The 21,107-nt window shown below is 42.4% G+C and overlaps 1 protein-coding gene across 4 annotated transcripts in view; it reads right to left on the minus strand.

Annotated features, from left to right (window-relative positions):
- Positions 1-1,315: 1,315 nt before the first annotated feature.
- Positions 1,316-21,107, minus strand: part of LOC111954446 (beta-taxilin-like) — a 29,170-nt gene continuing 9,378 nt past the window's right edge. For 2 of the 4 annotated variants that reach the window (XM_070435867.1, XM_023974196.2), the window contains exons 5-11: positions 16,317-16,511; positions 5,667-5,786; positions 5,154-5,228; positions 3,121-3,213; positions 2,815-2,910; positions 2,055-2,732; positions 1,316-1,971 (exon numbers count right to left, since the gene is read on the minus strand). In XM_070435867.1, coding sequence (XP_070291968.1) covers positions 1,660-1,971; positions 2,055-2,732; positions 2,815-2,910; positions 3,121-3,213; positions 5,154-5,228; positions 5,667-5,786; positions 16,317-16,511 — 1,569 coding nt within the window. In that variant the 3' untranslated portion in view covers positions 1,316-1,659. Of the gene's footprint in view, positions 1,972-2,054; positions 2,733-2,814; positions 2,911-3,120; positions 3,214-5,153; positions 5,229-5,266; positions 5,342-5,666; positions 5,787-16,316; positions 16,512-21,107 lie in introns of all 4 variants that reach the window. The other 2 variants (XM_070435869.1, XM_070435868.1) reach the window with 2 other exon arrangements.

Below are 21,107 nucleotides of genomic sequence, written 5' to 3' on the forward strand. Positions count from 1 at the left end.
AGGCCGTCATTGTAATTAAGAATGTGTTCTTAACTGACTTGCGTGGTTATAATTTTTTTTAKGACTAGATATTTGGTATGGGCAACATGAACATGTGGTATCTGTGGCTGTAAAAAAAGTGGATACCTATTTTAATATTCACCCTTCAGGCTAAAATTAATTGTATAGGCTGTTGGTAGATACATTCAAGATTCTGACTGTATGAAGTGCAAGCGCTCCTAAAATATGAGGTATGCAATGAATTTATTCCACCAACATTTCCCCATGACTGTTAAAGCTGATGTGTTTCTGGACATAATGTATCAATCCAGCATGGGATTAAAAAATGAGAGGAATGTCAGTATGAGGGTTTTGGTGAAATTTTGAATGGGTTTCAAAGGCACCATCTGGTGGCCACAACAATGAAGTGAAATATAACTGTGACCGGAAATCTTTGAAGAACCTCTGCCATACTCTTCTTGAAACAGGTTTTGGAATTACGTGTAGCCTGTTTCCCTACCAATTTGTATGTTTGCAGTGTCTCTTTCTGCCTGCTGACTGATGATTCCCATAGGTTGGTGGTGATATGATGATACTTTATGWCATTTTCAGTTTCTTCATTAAGTGACAGCTAGGTCCTTTTGTCCTTAACTCTAGTTCATAACAGTAGAAATTGTTTGCCATTTTTGGTGTGCAATCTGCTCAACCAGTAATACAATCCAGAACATAAACATGATATTCACAGGGATCGGTAGCAGGTCTAATTTGTTTTCCCTGTGGCACTCAACACTGATCTGTATTTATTAAAAACCCAGGGTCCTCTGCACTATTATTATCACTCATACATTAGTGCTGTTCTCAACGGATTCGCAGATGGAGTTGCTATGGCGACTCAGTGCCTGTCAGTCTAATGTCCTGTTGTGTCCTTGGTGGAGGAGAGTTTGTGTAACTCAGTTATTTTGCCAGAACACAGACCGACCACGGCCAGGCCAGAACAACCCACTCTGTGGATAGAGACTGTCTGATACAGATTGTGTTAAAAAAGGAAATGTGCACCGGATGGGGGGAGTGTTGCCATGGAAACTACTGTAAGGATCCATCTCTAAATCATTGTGAATGACTGGCCAGTTAACTTTTAAGCAAATAGTTAACAATCCATATAAATAAGACATTAGTCAAAATAAAAAGGACTTGGATGCAATATCAGGCCTTTATCTAGATATATGGGTCCATCTTCCAATATTTGGTCATATAAGGTTGGATCTGAGATGTATATTGCGTAAAACAGTGTGATGGGTCTAAGCAATACATTCCAAAGAGCACATGCATGTCTACATAGTCTTCAATTAGATATTTATTGAAGTTACATTATAGGGGTTCAGATGGAAAAAGTCAAAAAAGATAGTGGCTGTTCTGATGCTGTTTGCACAAGGTAACATTTGGCATTGGAAAGTTTTGAGGGTGCAATGTCCTGAATAACCTTTCTACCTATTCTTTGGTTATGCAGTAAATCTCTGTCTGTCCTCATCTGGTATACGACTTAAACATACTTCTACTGCACGCCACTTCAGATAAAACAGTATATAGACAAACCAAGCTGGATTGGATATCTCAACTCAACCATAACACGAGGCACAGGGACTATAGTACTAACGCTCACAAAATGACACATTCGTCAGTTCAGCTAGTCTTCTTTGCATTCTTCTTTTTTGGCGTCTGCTTCTTGGCGGAGGGCTCTGGCTGTTTTGGGGTCTCTGGCTGGACTGGGGCAGCCATCTCTGCCTGTGCTGGTGCCTCCAACTGTGCTGGTACCTCTACTTGTGCTGGAGCCTGTGCTGGTACATCTACTTGTGCTGGAGCCTGTKCTGGAGCCTGTGCTGGTGCATCTACCTGTGCTGGTACCTCTACTTGTGCCTCTGCCTGTGCTGGAGCTTGTGTTGGTGCCTCTGCCTGTGCTAGAGCCTGTGCTGGTGCATCTACCTGTGCTGGAGCCTGTGGCTGGATCCTCTACTTGTGCATGGAGCATGGGTGGAGCCTGTGCTGGAGGCTTGATGCTGGTGCATTTGTGCTGGAGCCTGTGCTGGTGCCTCTACTTGTGCTGGAGCCTGTGCTGGATCCTCTACTTGTGCTGGAGCCTGCGCTAGTGCCTCTACCTGTGCTGGAGCCTGCGCGGGTGCCTCTACCTGTGCTGGAGCCCGCGCTGGTSCCTCTACCTGTGCTGGAGCCTGYGCTGGTGCCTCTACCTGTGCTGGAGCCTGCGCTGGTGCCTCTACCTGTGCTGGAGCCTGCGCTGGTGCATCTGCATATGCTGGTTCTGGTTCCTCTGCATGTGCTGGTGCCTCTACCACTACCTGTACTGGGGCCTTTGTTGGTTCAGGGATCTTCTGGGCCTCAGCAGATTCTGTAGACTCTGGCTCTTCCTCACTGTCAGAGTCATCGTCATCATCGTCTCCTGTGGACGGGGCCAGTAGGGAGGCTGCGAACTCCGCCAGCCTGTTCTGCTCAGCCCTCAGACGGGCCATCTCCTCTGTCATCTCTGGCTCCTCAACTATGTCCATGAGGCTGTGGACTGGTTCAGTGGCCACCTCCTGTGTCTCGTCCTTGGGTGTCCCCTCGGTGGCGTCACCAGTTTGGCGAATGCCTTTGATCTTGGAGTACAGGATCTTCCTCTCATCCTGGAGTGCTCGGCAGAGCCTCTCCAGCTTGTCAATCTTCACGACGAACATCTCATACTCATTCTCCTTCACAGTCCTCTGTGGAAAAGAGAGTCTAACTTGTTGTAGCGCATTTGAATAAAGTCTAACACTATTGCATGTGTTATAGATGAGTATTTACCTCTTCAATCATCTCCGAGAGAGCCTTGTTAGTGCTCTCAAATCTGGTCTTCCAAACATTCGACTCTTTATCTAGTTTTTTCATCTTCTTTGTCATCTATGAAGCAAAATGTTTGTTGGGTTAAAACGTATCTGAAAATGTAACCATCATTCTGAATATGATTAATATAGAAAACAGTCCCTCCAACATATAGCTGTTTTCTCATTTCAGAATTATGCCGACCTTATATTACCTCCATGCACTTGGCCCTAAATATAAACAGTATATTTAAAGGAAGGATGATTTTATTTTAAGGATGCCACATACCTTCTCCATTTCATTTTTGAAGCTGGCGTACACATCGTTGCTCTTAGACAACGTAGTCTGGAACTCTTCAAACTTCTGGGAGTACAGAGCAAGCTGCAGWAAAACAGAGGGACAGTCAGGAGAGAACTCCAGAAATTAATTTCACATGTGGCATTCGTATGCATCTATTCACCTCATGAACAATCAGATCTATGCTTTGAACCTTATTTGACCCCAGAAACAAATTTGCTATACTTTAGAGGGAGATGAGGTGAGGTGAGAGGAAGAGCCAGCCGGTTTCACCAAATATTTAACCAGCCTTGCCTGGTTTCTTCATTGCTTCAGGGCCTAATTAGAGAGTATTGCATTCCAAGTCCTAGGGCCCTCGGTTTGAATGCTCTACACTCAACTGGCCAGGCGGCCTCCCTGGGCTTCCCTTTAGCAGTCCTCTGCTCAGTGTTGGCAGAGCTATGTTAATGAGCGGCTCTATAAATGTTTCAGTGGCAGTCGGTCCAGCTAGAGTTAACAGGCTAATCTCCGGAGGCCCTCAGGGGAAACCACATCGCACACACAGCCAGTCTCCCGTATTCAAACCTGTCTATCTGCTAGCCACCCCGTTGAGATCAACTGTCTTTATTTTAGAGTTACTGTTTTGGAACAAAAGCAAAACAACTGATTTGACATGCGCTATAAAAGAGGAAAGGCATTTGCTTGGTTATGTGTTGTATTTCATAAAAGCTCACTAGATACAGATCAGTTTCTCCCTCACGTCTTTCTAATAGATTTTTCTTGCTGGCTGCGCTGCTTTGGCCGTTTCCTTGTGTGATCTAAATCTACGCCTGGTATTGTAGAGACAAATAAGGTTGACATTCCTAGTTAATTGGATTGGAAATATGACATGGCCTGGTACAAATACATGATGAATCATATTGTCACGCCCTGATCTGTTTCACCTGTTCCTGTGATTGTTTCTACCCCCTCCAGGTGTCGCTTATTTTCCCCAGTATATTTATCCCTGTTTTTCCTGTCTAGCTGTGCCAGTTCGTCTTGTATGTTAGTCAAGTCAACCAGTGTGTTTTTCCCGTACTCCTTTTACAATTCTCTTTTTGATAGTCTTCCTGGTTTTGACCCCTGCCTGACTCTGGACTACTTTCCAGCCTGCCTGATCATCATGCCTGCCCTGASCTTTATTCTGCCTGCCCTTCGGTACCTTTTGGACTCTGAACTGGTTTTGACCCTTTTGTCTGTCCACGACCATTCTCTTGCCTTACCCTATTGGATTAATAAATATTGTAAGACTCCAATCATCTGCCTCCTGTGTCTGCATCTGGGTCTCGACTTGTGTCATGATTATATAGGTACTGAAATGCAGTATTAACATAATTTGTTTCTACTGAGAAAACACAAGGCTTTAAATAATGGCAAGGTTTCGCTGCAATTAATTATAACCATATAAACTGTCAGCTATAATTTCTGAATCCAGCAGGGAAGCATTTATCTTTGTGTCAGACCAACTAATTTCATTGTATAATTTGCTTGCACCCATACAATAATTGTGCCACATCCAATAAACATAGCAGTTGTAATTGTATCATACTTTTACAATGGAATGATCAATGGTACTGGAGTATGTGCTACTGTGTGGTATTGCATCACATTTTTTTATATTCCCATGATGCTGTGTCATCCTGCTGGTTCAGGAAGAGGGAGTTTCTCTTGCCTGCTGCTATCATGGGAATTATGGCTGCTCTGTACAGTACAGCTGACAAATTTTCCTTTCATATCAAGTACCAAGTACATCAAGCCATATAGCCTAGTTACGAGAGGAGAATCACATTTTTTATGGTCACTTTTGCCATTGTGAGGATATTGAAAAACTTTACTATAGATCCAAATTAACTTAATACAGTAAATACTGAAATATTAGTTGTCTTTAACACACATGGAGCAATCCAGAGGACCTTAATGGTAGGATTGGACTTGCCTTTCATAGACTTGGCCCTGAAATAAATGTAGTGAATAAGGGTGTTTGGCACCACATTGGATATATTCACCTGAGCCTGCATGACAGTCTCTTGCTCTCTCAGAAGTTTAGCTTGTAGTTTCCACTCAGCTGCATGTACCAGTAACTGGTTAAAAACAAAACACACGTAAAGCACAAATGTACCTTTTTCTTCAACTGCAACTCTTGCTCCTTCAATGTGTAGCATTTCTTTGTTTTGTCAATTGCCTCCCTAAGCAGCTAACAACAGAGACAGTGGATGGTTACAATACTCATTTCTGTGAGCATCAAATGCACAACAAACATCATTGGTTTTAAACTTAATACCGTTTAATTAGACAAAAGTTACTCAACTATATTTACATTGCTTTACAGTACTTTGTGGGTAAGGTCAGTAAAAGTGCTCCTGTGTGGCTCAGTTGGTTGCGCATTGCACTTGAAACGCCAGCATTGTGGGTTTGATTCCCATGGGGGACCAGTCTGAAAATGTATGCACTTGCTACTGTAAATTGCTCTGAATAATAGCGTCTGCTAAATGACAAAAAATGTAAGTACAGTGACTCACGTATTCCTTTTCTCTCTTGTGCTTCTCCTCGGCCTCCTGCAGCTGTGCATTAGCTTGCTCCAGTTTGGTATCAGACAGCTTCTGCTGCAGGTCGTGGTGCTTGAAGATCTTCTCCAAGCTCTGAGTGATAGACAAGGTGAGATGACACACTAGATTAGACACTTAGTTTTAAGAAGGGCTTCTAAGACATTCTGTACAGGTTATGAATCCATCAATTAGGATACATTTCTCACACTTTCTAGGTTTCTAAAACCACCACTGCCATCCTGTCTGTCTATGAGAAATTGTCATTAACATGTGCCTTGAAAAGTAATTAAGGCCATTGTTGTTTGCGCACAGTATTTCATTGGAAAGTTCAGACATGTTTTATGATGCCTGAGAAAACAGACAAAATAGTGGGTGGAGAACTAATAAAAACCTGGGACTTGAATTACAGTTTCACAATTAACAGGAGGACAAATGCAAAAGCTTTATTATTATTATTTTTAAGTATTGTCTTTTTCAGGATTACATTTGTCATTTTAGCAGACACTCTTATCCAGAGAGACTTACAGTAAGTAGTGAGTGCATACATTTTCATACTTTTTCATACAACCCTCTCATAAAGGCATTATTATTATCAGGGCACAAATTCTGATAAGAAAACTGACCCCAGATTAGTTCAATTAGGATAAATAATTGTTTCTATAGATACTATTTATTTTTGCGCATGAGACTAATCTATACTGCACAAAAATATAACAATTTAAAAAATGTGACTGAGTTACAGTTCATATAAGGAAATCAGTCAATTGAAATAAATAAATTAGGCCCTAATCTATGGACTTCACATCAGTATGCAGGGGTGCAGCCATGGGGGACCACTTGGCATTCAGGCCCACCCATTGGGGAGCCAGGCCCAGCCAATCAGAATTAGTTTTCCCCCACAAAAGGTCTTTATTACAGACAGAAATACTCCTCAGCTCCCCTCCACAACCCCCTCAGACAATCCCACAGGTGAAGAAGCCGGATGTGGAGGTCCTGGGCTGGTATAGTTACATGTGGTCTGCGGTTGTGAGGCCGGATGGACGTACTTCCAAATTCTCTAAAACAACGATGGAGACAACTTAGGATAGAGATTTTTTATTTTTTTTTACCCCCTTTTTTCTCCCCAATTTCATGGTATCCAATTGGTAGTTACAGTCTTGTCTCATCGCTGCAACTCCCGTACGGACTCGGGAGAGGCGAAGGTCGAGAGCCATACATCCTCCGAAACATGACCCAACCAAGCCGCATTACTTCTTGACACAATGCACATCCAACCCGGAAGCCAGCCGCACCAATGTGTCAGAGGAAACACCGTACACCTGGCGACCTGGTCAGTGTGCACTGTGCCCGGCCCAACACAGGAGTCGCTAGTGCGCAATGAGACAAGGATATCCCTGCCGGCCAAACCCTCCCTAACCCAGACGACGCTGGGCCAATTTTGCGCCGCCCCATAGGCCTCCCAGTCGCGGCCGGCTGCGACAGAGCCCGGGCTCAAACCCAGAATCTCTGGTAGCACAGCTAGTACTGCGATGCAGTGGTAGTTACAGTCTACCCGGGAGAAAGGGGAGAGAAATTAACATCAAATTCTCTGGCAACAGCCCTGCTGGACATTCTTGCAGTCAGCATGCCAATTGCACATTCCCTCAAAACTTGAGACCAGCGCTGTGGCATTGTGTTGTGACAAAACTGCACATTTTAAAGTGGCCTTTTATTGTCSCTAGCACAAGGTGCACCTGTGCAATGATCATGCTGTTTTAATCAGCTTCTTGATATGCCACACCTGTCAGGTGGATGGATTATTTTGGCAAAGGATAAATGCTCATTAACAGGGACATAAATAAGAAATAAGCTTTTTGTGCGTACGGAGGATTTATGGGATACATTTTTTCAGCTCATGAAACATGGGACCAACCACTTTATATTTTTGTTCAGTGTATTTTGTTTACTATGGCAAATAGCCAAATGTATAAACAGTGTGGAATAATCCACAATTTCTCTGCCAAAAGGAGAACATTTAATGTCCATCTGGAAATGAATCCATCTCAGCATTTAGCCAACTATCAAATGTCAACTTGTGTCCATTTTATGCAACTGCTGATGTCAGAATGTCTTGTTCATCATTGCAATGTGTGGTTCTAATCACTTATTTTAATAGGACTCATTAGATGTTATTTGGATGTCAAATAATCACATCTCTTTCTGGCACGCTGCCTCTTAAGTGTTTATACGGACTACAACCAGCAGATGGCACTTGAGACAAATTACTAGAAACTCCACCAGTAAAAAAACGACAACAAATAAATAGGACGTTTAAATCATGACGGTTTTTACACACCATTCCCAGCTGTGTATGTGAGCAGCAAAAGCAGCAGCAGCAGCAGCCTCAGTGGCAACCAACTGCATGGCAGATCCTGGCTTTCATATGTCACTTCAGGCTTGTCCTTTCCCTGATGTGTTGTATTGTATTTATTATGGATCCCCATTAGCTGCTGCCAAAGCAGCAGCTACTCTCCCTGAGGTCCAAATTAAGGCAGTTATACAGCACCAGTCAAAAGTTTGGACACACCTACTCATTCAAGTTTTTTGTTGTTGTTTTTTTTACTATTTTCTACATTGTAGAATAATATTGAAGACATCATGAAATAACACAAATGAATCATGTCGTAACCAAAAAAGTGTTAAACAAATCAAAATAAATTTTATATTTGAGATTCTTCAAAGTTGCCACCCTTTGCCTTGATGACAGCTTTGCACACTCTTGGCATTCTCTCAACCAGCTTCACGAGGAMTGCTTTTGAAGGAGTTCCTACATATGCTGAGCACTTGTTGGCTACTTTTCCTTCACTCTGCGGTCCAACTCAACCCAAACCATCTCAATTGGGTTGAGGTCAGGTGATTGAGGAGGCCAGGTCATCTGATGCAGCACTGCATCACTCTCTTTCTTGGTTAAATAGCCCTTACACAGCCAGGAGGTGTGTTTTGGGTCATTGTCCTGTTGAAAAACAAATGATAGTCCCACTAAGCGCAACCCAGATGGGATGGCGTATCGCTGCAGAATGCTGTGGTAGCCATGCTGATTAAGTGTGCCTTGAATTCTAAATAAATCTGACACACCTTGATCTGTTTCACCTGTCTTTGTGCTTGTCTCCACCCCCTCCAGGTGTTGCCCATCTGCCCCATTATCCCCTGTGTATTCATACCTGTGCCCTGTGTTTGTTTGTTGCCAGTTCGTCTTCTCCCGTCAAGCCTACCAGTATTTTTCCCGTACTCCAGTGTTCTCTCCAGTCCCTGTTTTCTCGTTTTCCCGGTTTTTACCATTCTGCCTGCCCTGACCCTKAGCCTGCCTGCTGTTCTGTACCTTGTGACACTGCCCTGGATTACTGACCTCTGCCTGTCATTGACCTGTCGTTTGCCTGCCCCCTGTTTTTGTAATAAACTTTTGTTACTTTGAACTGTCTGCATCTGGGTCTTATCCTGAGGTTTGATAGTTGACCTGTCGTTTTCCTGCACCCTGTTTTTGTAATAAACTTTTATTACTTCGAACTGTCTGCATCTGGGTCTTATCCTGAGGTCTGATAAATTCACCGACAGTGTGACCAGCAAAGCACCCCCACACCTTCACACCTCCTCCTTCCTGCTTCACGGTGGGAACCACACATGCGGAGATCATCCGTTCACCTACTCTGCGTCTCACAAAGACACGGTGGTTGGAAACAAAAATCTCAAATTTGGACTCTTCAGACCAAAGGCCAGATTTCCAYTGGTCTAATGTCCATTGCTTGTGTTTTTTGGCCCAAGCAAGTCTCTTCTTCTTATTGGTGTCCTTTAGTAGTGGTTTCTTTGCAGCAATTCGACGATGAAGGCCTGATTCACACAGTCTCCTCTGAACAGTTGATATTGATGTGTCTGTTACTTGAAATCTGTGATGCATTTATTTGGGCTGCCATTTCTGAGACTGGTAAATCTAATGAACCTATCATCAGCAGCAGAGGTAACTCTGCATCTTCYTTTCCTGTGGTGGTCCTCATGAGAGCCAGTTTCATCACTGTGCTTGATGGTTTTTGCGACTGCATTTGAAGAAACTTTCAAAGTTCTTGATATTTTCCGGATTGATTTCATGTCTTAAAGTAATGATGGACTATTTGCCATAATATGGACTTGGTCTTTTACCAAATAGGGCTATCTTCTGTATACCACCCCTACTTACCATTTCTCCCAAARGTTTGATCTTTGTCCCCATGTGCAGTTGCAAACTGTAGTCTCGCTTTTTAATCGCGTTTTTTGAGCAGTGGCTTCTTCCTTGATGAGCGGCCTTTCAGGTTATGTCGATATAGGACTCGTTTTTACTGTGGATAGAGATACTTTTGTACCTGTTTCCTCCAGCATCTTCACAAGGTCCTTTGCTGTTGTTCTGGGATTGATTTGCACTTTTCGCACCAAAGTACGTTCATCTCTAGGAGACAAAACACGTCTCCTTTCTGAGAGGTATGATGGCTGCGTGGTCCTATGGTGTTAATATTTGCGTACTATTGTTTGTACAGATGAACGTGGTACCTTCAGGTGTTTGGAAATTCCTCCCAAGGATGATCCAGACTTCTGGAGGTCTACAGTTTTTTCTGAGGTCTTGGCTGATTTCTTTTGATTTTCCCATGATGTCAAGCAAAGAGGCACTGAGTTTGAAGGTAGGCCTTGAAATACATCCACAGGTACACCTCCAATTCACTCAAATTATGTCAATTAGCTTATCAGAAGCTTTTAAAGCCATGACATCATTTTCTGGAATTTTCCAAGCTGTTTAAACACACAGTCAACTTAGTGTATGTAAACTTCTGACCCACTGGAATTTTGATACAGTGAATTATAAGTGAAATAATCTGTCTGTAAACAATTGTTGATAAAATGACTTGTGTCATGCCCAAAGTAGATGTCCCAGCCGACTTGCCAAAACTATAGTTTGTTAACAAGAATTTTGTGGAGGAGTTGAAAAACAAGTTTTAATGACTCCAACCTAAGTGTATGTAAACTTCCGACTTCAACTGTACATGCACATACCCACATATTGTCACGCCCTGACCTTAGAGAGCCTTTTCATTTCTCTATTTGGTTAGGTCAGGGTGTGATTAGGGTGGGCATTCTAGGTTTTCTGTTTCTATGTTGGTGTGTTTGATTCCCAATCGGAGGCAGCTGTCTATCGTTGTCTCTGATTGGGAATCAGATATAAGCTTCCTTTTGGGTTTTGTGGGATCTTATCTTTTGTTTGTTGCTTTATTGCACGACTAGCTTTACGTTCGGTTTGTGTTCATTGTTTTTTCCCGGTGTTACGTTTTCAAATAAAGAGAGAATAAACGCCTACAACGCTGCACCTTGGTCCGGTCATTTATCATCCGACAACTAGCGTAACAGAAGCGTAACCACCAACGGACCAAGCATCGTGTCCTGTAGTGGAGGACATCATGGACATGGGAGGAGGTAATGGCAGGGCATGAGAGCCTGCCGTGGAAACAGGTGGAAGCAGCGGCGACGAGACCAGGAGTCACGCCAACGAAGGAAGCACGAGAGGCAGCCCCCAATTTGCTTTGGGGGGGAGCACACGGGGAGATTGGCGGAGTCAGGGTTTAGACTTGAGCCAACTCCCCGTGCRTACCGTGGGGAGCGAGTGACCGGTCAGGCACTGTGTTATGCGGTGATGCGCACTGTGTCTCCAGTGCGCATTCACAGCCCGGTGCGCTCTGTGCTAGCTCCCCGCATTTGCCGTGCTAGAGTGGGCATTCATCCAGGACGGATTGTGCCGGCTCAGGCTCTGGTTCCGGTGCGTCTCTTCGGCCCAGGATATCCTGCGCCGGCTCTGCGCACTGTGTCTCCGGTGCGCCTTCACAGCCCAGTGCGTCCTGTGCCAGCGCCCCGCATTTGCCGGGCGAAAGTAAGCATCCACCAGGACGGGTTGTGCCAGCTCTACGCTCGAGACCTCCAGTGCGCCTCCACGGCCCAGTGTATCCGGTGCCTGCTACACGCACCAGGCCTTCAGCATCTGCCCCAGTCCGGTGAGACCTGTTCCGGCTCCACGTACGAAGCCTCCAGGTATGATCCATGGTCCGAAGCCTCCCAGTGATGATGCCATGGCACGAAGCCTCCAGTGATGATCCATGGCCCGGAGCCTGTAGTGATGATCCATGGCACGAAGCCTCCAACTGATAATCCATTGCCCAGAGCCTCCGAGTGATAATCCACGGCACGAAGCCTCCAAGTGATGATCCAGGCCGGAGCCTCCAGTATGATCCATGGCCCGAGCCTGCAGTGAAAATCCAGGGCACGAAGCCTCCAGTATGATCCATGGCTCGGAACCTTGTAGTGATGATTCCATGGTACGGAGCCTGCAGCGACGGTCCCCAGTCCGGAGCCTCCAGCGAGCGGTCCGCAGTCCAGAGTCTCCAGCGACAGTCTGCAGTCCAGAGCTCCCAGCGACGGTCCGCAGTCCAGAGCTCCAGCGACGGTCCGCAGTCCAGAGTCTCCAGCGACGGTCCTGCAGTCCAGAGTCTCCAGCGACAGTCTGCAGTCCAGAGTTTCAGCTATGAATACCAGGCCTGGTTTCCCAGATATTTCATAGTGTTCTATTGTTTCCAGTTCTTGTCTTATATTATCTCCAATGTATCGTCCATGTAAAAACCTGTCTGATTAGGATGAATAATATCTGACAAAACCATTTTAATTCTATGCTTAAAGCATTTGGCTAGAATTTTTGCATCACAACACTGAAGTGTAAGTCCAATTTTTTAAATGGACTGGAGTTTTATATATACCAATTGGATCCTGTTTCAGTAATAATGAAATCAGACCTTGTTGAGTGTCCGATAATCTACCATTTATATAGGAGTGGTTATAACATGCTAATAATTGTCATCTGAGTATGTAAAAAAAAGTATACCTCCACTGGTATGCCATCCAGCCCTGGAATTTACCCGGACATAAAGGCTTTAATTGCATCAAGAAGTTCCTCCTCTGTAATTTGATCTTCACATGAGTCTTTCTGTACAGATGTTAATTTTACATTATTAATAGTAAAAAAATCCATACAATTAGCTTCGGTTAGTGGAGATGGAGGAGACTGAAACGAAAACATATGCTTAAAGTACTTTACTTTCTCTTTCAAAATATTGTTCGATGAATCATGAGTGACTCCATCATTTGAAACAAGTTTCAGTAAAACGTTTTTGGTAGCATTTCTAAGTTGAAGATTGAACAATTATTTTGTGCATTTTTCCCCATATTCCATCCAGTTCCCCTAATTTTTTATAATATATTACACTGGATCTTTCTTGAATAAGTTCCTCCATTTATTTTTTTATTTTTTCCTCTAACTTACTCTGCGCCTCTATGGTACAGTTTTTATTGCTATCTATCTGTACTGTTAGTCCTTCAATTTCCTTTGTTAATTTGGACTCTTTTGACCTAAATTKCTTTTGTTTTATAGATGAGTACTGAATTGCATGGCCTCTAAAGGCACATTTAAAAGTGTCCCATATAATAAGGGGATCTGCTGTACCTATGTATGTCGGAAAAAGTCAGTTATAAATTCTTCTGTCCTAGTTAAAAACAAATGATCATCCAGTAGGCTGTGGTTAAATTTACAATATCCTTGCCAACGTGGAAATTCTGTTAGAGTAATATATATGCAATTATGTGATGGTCCTACCGCACTCTGTCCCATATCAACACTTTTTAAACTTTTGGTGCCAGAGAGAATGACATAAGAAAGTAATCAAGACAAATAGCTTGATTAACCTCCGCAATGTATATCTGATTTCCTTAAAAACCTTTTAAGGATTTGCCCCTTTTTTCAATTTTTGACTAAAATGACATGCCCAAATCTAACTGCCTGTAGCTCAAGCCCTGAAGCAAGGATATGCATATTCTTGGTACTATTTGAAAGGAAACACTTTGAAGTTTGTGGAATTGTGAAAGGAATGTAAGAGAATATAACACAATAGATCTGGTAAAAGATAATACAATGAAAAAAAACAACCGTTGTTTTGTATTTTTTTCTAACATCATCTTTKAAATGCAAGAGAAAGGACATAATGTATTATTCCAGCCCAGACGCAATTTATATTTTTTCCACTAGATGGCAGCAGTGTTTGTGCAAAGCTTTAGACTGAACCAATGAACCATTGAATTTCTGTTCAAAATTTTGTGTCAAAACTGCCCAAATCTGCCTAATTTGTGTATTAATAACTTTTCATGTTCTAAATTGTGCACTCTCCTCAAACAATAGCATGGTATTATTTTACTGTAATAGCTACTGTAAATTGGACAGTGCAGTTAGATTAACAAGAATGTAAGCTTTCTGCCAATATCAGATATGTCTATGTCCTGGGAAATTTCTTGTTACTTACAACCTCATGCTAATTGCATTAGCCTACGTTAGCTCAACCGCCCCGTGGATGGGACACCGATCCCGAAGAAGTTTTAAGTGCCTGAGGGTGATAGTTTGTAGTGTGATTTCCTTTACGGTCCATAGAGGTATTTAAAACCGTATTATAATCTCCCACCATAATAATAGAGTCTTGTTTGTAGGGTTGATAAATTGTTATATACACTACTGTTCAAAAGTTTGGGGTCTTCAGTTTCTTGGCAATTTCTCGCATGGAATAGCCTTCATTTCTCAGAACAAGAATAGACTGACGAGTTTCAGAAGAAATKTATTTGTTTCTTGCCATTTTGAACCTGTAATCGAACCCACAAATGCTGATGCTCCAGATACTCAACTAGTCTAAAGAAGGACAGTTTTATTGCTTCTTTATTCAGGACAACAGTTTGCAGCCGTGCTAACAGAATTGCAAAAGGATTTTCTAATGATCAATTAGCCTTTTAAAATGATTAACTTGGATTAGCTAACACAACGTGGGGCGGCAGGGTAGCCTAGTTGTTAGAGCGTTGGAGTAGTAACCAAAGGTTGCAAGATCAAATCCCTGTACAAATCTGTCGTTCTGCCCCTGAACAAGGCAGTTAACCCACTGTTCCTAGGCCATCATTGAAAATAAGAGTTTGTTCTTAACTTAACTGACTTGCCTAGTTAAATAAAGGTTAAATAAAACATGCCATTGGAACACGGTGACCTTTGCTGATAATGGGCCTATGTAGATATTCCATAAAAAATCWACCTTTTCCAGCTACAATAGTCATTTACAATGTCTACACTGTATTTCTGATCTATTTGATGTTATTTTAATGTGCAAAAAAATTGCTTTTCTTTCAAAAACAAGGACATTTCTAAGTGACCCCAAACTTTTGAATGGTAGTGTACATTTTCAAAGAACCGTGGATCACCATTATTTGGACCGTATAGGTTAATAAGCCATATCTGTTTATGGTCCAATAACATATTTAAAATCATCCATCTACCTTGAGGATCTGTTTGGRCAATTTGCACATTTGAATCAAAATAACTGTTAACTAATATCATCACCCCTTTTGAGTTTCTTTGCCCTTGGGAGAAGTATATTTCGCCCCCTAATCCTTTTTTCCACAAAACATCATCTAAAATTGTTGAATGAGTTTCCTGTAAACAATAGATATTATATTCCTTCTCTTTTAGCCAGGTAAATATTGATCGTCTTTTCTTATTATCTGCTGAGCCTTTACAATTATAACTAGCTACACTTATTTAATGAGACACAAGTTTAAATTCTATTCATCATAATATATGTTTGTAAACGCACCATTAAAAAGTAACATGATGATTGAGTATCTATACAGCTGTACCATGATATTTGCATTGCTACTAAGTAAAGGGTGACTACTTTGAAGAATCTCAAATATAAAATATATTTTGATTTGTTTGGTTACTACATGATTCCATATGTGTTATTTCATAGTTTTGATGTCTTCACTATTATTCTACAATGTAGAAAATAGTAAAAATAAAGAAAAACCCTTGAATGAGTAGGTGTGTCCAAACTTTTGACTGGTACTATACATTTGAAAAACATTACAATACATTCATAACAGATTTCACATCATATTAAGTGTGTGCCCTCATATTAAGTGTGTTTTTGTGATTATACTRTATATGACATGCTATAGTGTCACTCAATGAGCGAGATTCAACCTTAAAAAGGGTATGAATTTGTCATGTATACAGCACAAATAAGGAGCCCTTGCTGGCTATATCTCTGAGTATTGATGTGAGTAGGAAGCAATAATAGCTTTAAGCATAGCAGCGGGAAGTAAGGGTGCTGAGGGGGCTGCATACTGTATATTTAAAATAATACATTTGTGCACTAGGATTTTATTACTCCTGTATGAGCAGTCAGCAGAGCAGAGAAAATCTGCCCCCCCCCGTCGACAGCACCCCCACCCATAGACATCTTCCCGCGGCCAGCCATGCCTTTAAGTGTCTCTGAGTGTCTTTATTCAAAGATCTGACTCAACTCTTTTGTCACAGCTATCTCACTCAACATTACATACAAGTGTTAATTTCCTGTAGATGAATCATCATCAATAACATCTTTGGTTATCAAATGACTCTCTGACTGGAGCCTGCATGCATGGGGTTAGTAGGCCGGGGATGAGGGTGTACAGATATACAGACATGTAACAGTGAGGTTAAGTGTCCCTGTCGTGTACCTCCTCTCTCTGCTCATACTGGCTGATGATGTGTTTGAGTTTGTCTGCCAGGTTGGTGTTCTCCGAACACAGCTTGTTGTTGCGGTTACTGTGCTGCTCGATCTGAGCCTGGATGTCTGTCAGCGTGCTCTGGAAGTGAGTGGTGATCTCTCTGCGCTTCTCCTCRTCCTCACGACAACGTGCAAGGGTCTCCTCCTGAGGGAGAGGGAGGGGCAGAGGGAGAGAGAGAGACATTCAGACTTTAGTCAACCTCAGGTTTGTGAAATGCCAGTTTCCAGACTCAGCTTACTGAGAAGCAAGCCAAGCGTTGCCAGAGTTTCTATATTAAGACATGGCTGTTTATTTTACAAATGACACAGGCGTAAGCTCCCACATGGGAAATGTAACTCAATTCAACCTGCAGCTAAGTGCTCAAAGACAGAGCTCCTACCACTGAAGTAGCAAAGCACATTAACGCCACTCCTCCTCAGACTCTGCTACCAGATGACAAGACATGATGTTCCACTTTCAACAGCTGTCACATTCCCATTCAAATCGGCACATTTTGATTCACTTTGCATGTAGCAACAATGTTCACTTTACAATCAGATTTTTGCATAATGATTGCTGCATATCAATCGGTTATACYCAATAGTCAAATGATAACCCTAACTCTGCTTCCACCCGGATTTCCTTTATACATTGAAATGTGAAGATGTTAGAAGGAAAGAGATGGATGGGTCAAGGCTTTAGAGCTTTAGCCCATCAGGGGAGGGCCGCGCCCATCCTCTGCTTGTGCCTCTGAGCCTTTTTCTCTCGCCTTTGATTTATAGTCGAAGGGCAGATGCCACAAAAGACCAATGAGACCATCCCTCTTGTCAGAGAGCCACRTCACCGGTGCCCTGTGTCTGAGGGGTCTCCTCCCAAGGCCTGAGTGTGAATCACACACACACACTAACACACACACACGGCGCAGTGAGAGACAACAGAGGTCCTCCAAGTGTAGAGAGACGGGGTGTCCAATTACCTCCCCAGGAGAGAAGAACAGGAGATGAAATACGTCCCAGAGGTTGTGTAAGGGTTACACAATAGACAGGATACTGATCCAGTGAAAAGGGTCCATTTGTTTACAGATCATTGAGCATTATGCCATTAATGACCAATAGGGTGATTTATAAATGATTCATAAACAAATCGAATGCCCATTTAATCATACTGTGTACATAACTGTTGGCTGTGAATCAAAGAATACGTGAACACTGGGTTCAGTGATGTTGATTTAAGGGATAAACTTAATCAAAACCGGAGATTTAGCTGAAGAGGTTTCACAATAAGAGGACTAACAGCAGTGGCAATGTGGCCACACAATATAAATCTTTGATTATGCTAAACCTGTGACCTTTGCTTAAGCATGTGGCCAAATTAGGTAGTGCTATTGGTCATGCACTTTCTTTGAAACCTTACAGACAAACTGCTTATAAATGGGATGACTAAACATTTGTCAATCTATTATTTATAGATGTAACAGGACACTCAAGCATGTAAGGGCTGATTGAGCTATGACCCTCTCACATTGAGAGCACTCTGACTCAGGGAAGAGTCAAGGCCATTTGGAAGTGGCCCCTTTAGCCATCTAACTTTTAGAATGAAAATACCAGTAGTTTAAGAAACAAATCAAATGTACAGTGGACAGTAAGTATAGTTGACAAGCATTGACAGTAACATTTTCTCTCTCCTGCATTTGATGTCCTATTTCCGTCATCAAGTCTATTTGAGTTTCAACACTCACAGCTACCAACAGTGAGACATCAATAGTTCAGTTGATTAAACATACAGTAAGAGGCTGGTAGATTGTTGCTCTGCTCCCCTGCTGTGTATTGGAGTCAACTAAAGGTGTCCGCATGGTTCCCATCCAAAACCGTTCGGAACAGTTTGTGCATACAGTACCAGTCAAAAGTTTCAACACACCTACTCATTCAAGGGTTTTTCTTGATTTGTACTATTTTCTACATTGTAGAATAAGAGTGATACATCGAAACTATGAAATAACACATATGAAATCATGTTGTTACCAAAAAGTGTTAAACAAATCAAAATATATTTGAGATTCTTCAAAGTAGTCACCCTTTGCCTTGATGACCTACTCTGGCCCATCTTTGGACACTGTGTTAACAACCCTCCAGACGAGCTTCAATGCCATACAACTCTCCTTCCGTGGCCTCCAACTGCTCTTAAATGCAAGTAAAACTAAATGCATGCTCTTCAACCGATCGTTGCGCGCACCTGCCCACCCGTCTAGCATCACTACTCTGGACGGTTCTGACTTAGAATATATGGACAACTACAAATACCTAGGTGTCTGGTCAGACTGTAAACTCTCCTTCCAGACTCACATTAAAACTCTCCAATCCAAAATTAAATCTAGAATTGGCTTCCTATTTCGCAACAAAGCATCCTTCACTCATGCTGCCAAACATACCCTCGTAAAACTGACCATCCTACCGATCCTTGCCTTCGGCAATGTCATTTACAAAATAGCCTCCAACACTCTACTCAGCAAATTGGATGTAGTCTTTCACAGTGCCATCCATTTTGTCACCAAAGCCCCATATACTACCCACCACTGCGACCTGTATGCTCTCGTTGGCTGGCCCTCGCTTCATATTCATCGCCAAACCCACTGGCTCCAGGTCATCTATAAGTCTTTGCTAGGTAAAGCCCCGCTCACTGGTCACCATAGCAGCACCCACCCATGGCACGCGCTCCAGCAGGTATATTTCACTGGTCACCCCCAAAGCCAACTCCTCCTTTGGCCACCTTTCCTTCCAGTTCTCTGCTGCCAATGACTGGAACGAATTTMAAAAATCACTGAAACTGGAGACTCATATCTAAGCATCAGCTGTCAGAGCAGCTTACAGATCATTGCACCTGTACATAGCCCATCTGTAATTAGCCCACCCAACTACCTCATCCCCATATTGTTATTTATTTGTTTTGCTTCTTTGCACCCCAGTATCTCTACTTGCACATTCATATTCTGCACATCTATCACTCCAGTGTTTAATTGATAAATTGTAATTATTTTGCCAYTATGGCCTATTTATTGCCTTACCTCCCTAATCTTACTCAATTTGCACACACTGTATATAGACTTTTCTATTGTGTTATTGACTGTACGTTTGTTTATTCCATGTGTAACTCTGTGTTGTTTGTGTCGCACTGCTTTGCTTAATCTTGGCCAGGTCGCAGTTGTAAATGAGAACTTATTCTCAACTGGCCTACCTGGTTAAATAAAGGTGAAATATATATATATTTTTAAATGCCAGCTTTGCACACGCTTGGCATTCTCTCAACCAGCTTCATGAGGTCGTCACCTGGAATACATTTCAATTAACAGGTGTGCCTTGTTAAAAGTTAATTTAATGCGTTTGAGCCAATCAGTTGTGTTGTGACAAGATAGGGATGGTATACAGAAGATAGCCCTATTTGGAAAAAGACCAAGTCCATATTATGGCAAGAACATCTCAAATAAGCAAAGAGAAATGACAGTCCATCATTACTTTAAGACATGAAAGTCAGTCAATCCGGAAAATGTCAAGAAATTTGAGCGTTTCTTCAAGTGCAGTCGCAAAAACCATCAAGCACTATGATGAAACTGGCTCTCATGAGGACCGACACAGGAACGGAAGACCCAGAGTTACCTCTGCTGCAGAGGATAAGTTCATTAGAGTTAACTGGACCCCAGATTGCAGCCAAAATAAATGCTTCACATAGTTCAAGTAACAGACACATCTCAACATCAACTGCTCAGAGGAGACTAATTGATTCCGGCCTTCGTGGTCAAATTGCAGCAAAGAAAACACTACTAAAGGACACCAATAAGAAGAAGAGACTTGCTTGGGCCAAGAAACACAAGCAATGGACATTAGACCGGTGGAAATCTGTCCTTTCGTCTGAAGAGTCCAAATKTAAGTTTTTTGGTTCCAACTGCTGTGTCTTTGTGAGACGCAGAGTAGGTGAATGGATGATCTCCGCATGTATGGTTCCCACCGTGAAGCATGAAGAAGGAGGTGTGATGGTGTGGGGGTGCTTTGCTGGTCACACTGTCTGTGATATATTTAGATTTCAAGGCATACTTATCCAGCATGGCTACCACAGCATTCTGCAGCAATACGCCATCCCGTCTGGTTTGCGCTTAGTGGGACTATTATTTGTTTTTCAACAGGACAATGACCCAACACACCTCCAGGCTGTGTAAGGGCTATTTGAACTGTAAGGAGAGTGATGGAGTGCTGCATCAAATGACCTGGCTTCCACAATCACCCGACCTCAACCCAATTGAGATGGTTTGGGATGAGTTGGACCGCAGAGTGAAGGATAAACAGTCAATAAGTGCTCAGCATATATGAGAACTACTTCAAGTCTGTAGGAAAAGCATTCCATGTGAAGCTGGTTGAGAGAATATCAAGAGTGTGCAAAGCAGTCATCAAGGCAAAGGGTTGCTTTTTAAATGTTTTTTATTTTACCCTTATTTTACCAGGTAAGTTGACTGAGAACACATTGTCATTTACAGCAACGACCTGGGGAATGGTCACAGGGGAAAGTAGGGGGGATGAAAGAGCTAATTGTAAGCTGGGGATGATTTGGTGGCCATGATGGTATGAAGGCCAGATTGGGAATTTAGCCATGACACCGGGGTTAGTAGAATCTTCTACTTTGAAGAATCTCAAATATAAAATATATTTTGATTTGTTTAACACTTTATTGGTTACTACATGATTCTACATGTGTTATTTCATAGTGTTGATGTCT

Source organism: Salvelinus sp. IW2-2015, linkage group LG28 (assembly GCF_002910315.2).
Source record: "Salvelinus sp. IW2-2015 linkage group LG28, ASM291031v2, whole genome shotgun sequence".
Lineage (NCBI taxonomy): Eukaryota > Metazoa > Chordata > Actinopteri > Salmoniformes > Salmonidae > Salvelinus > Salvelinus sp. IW2-2015.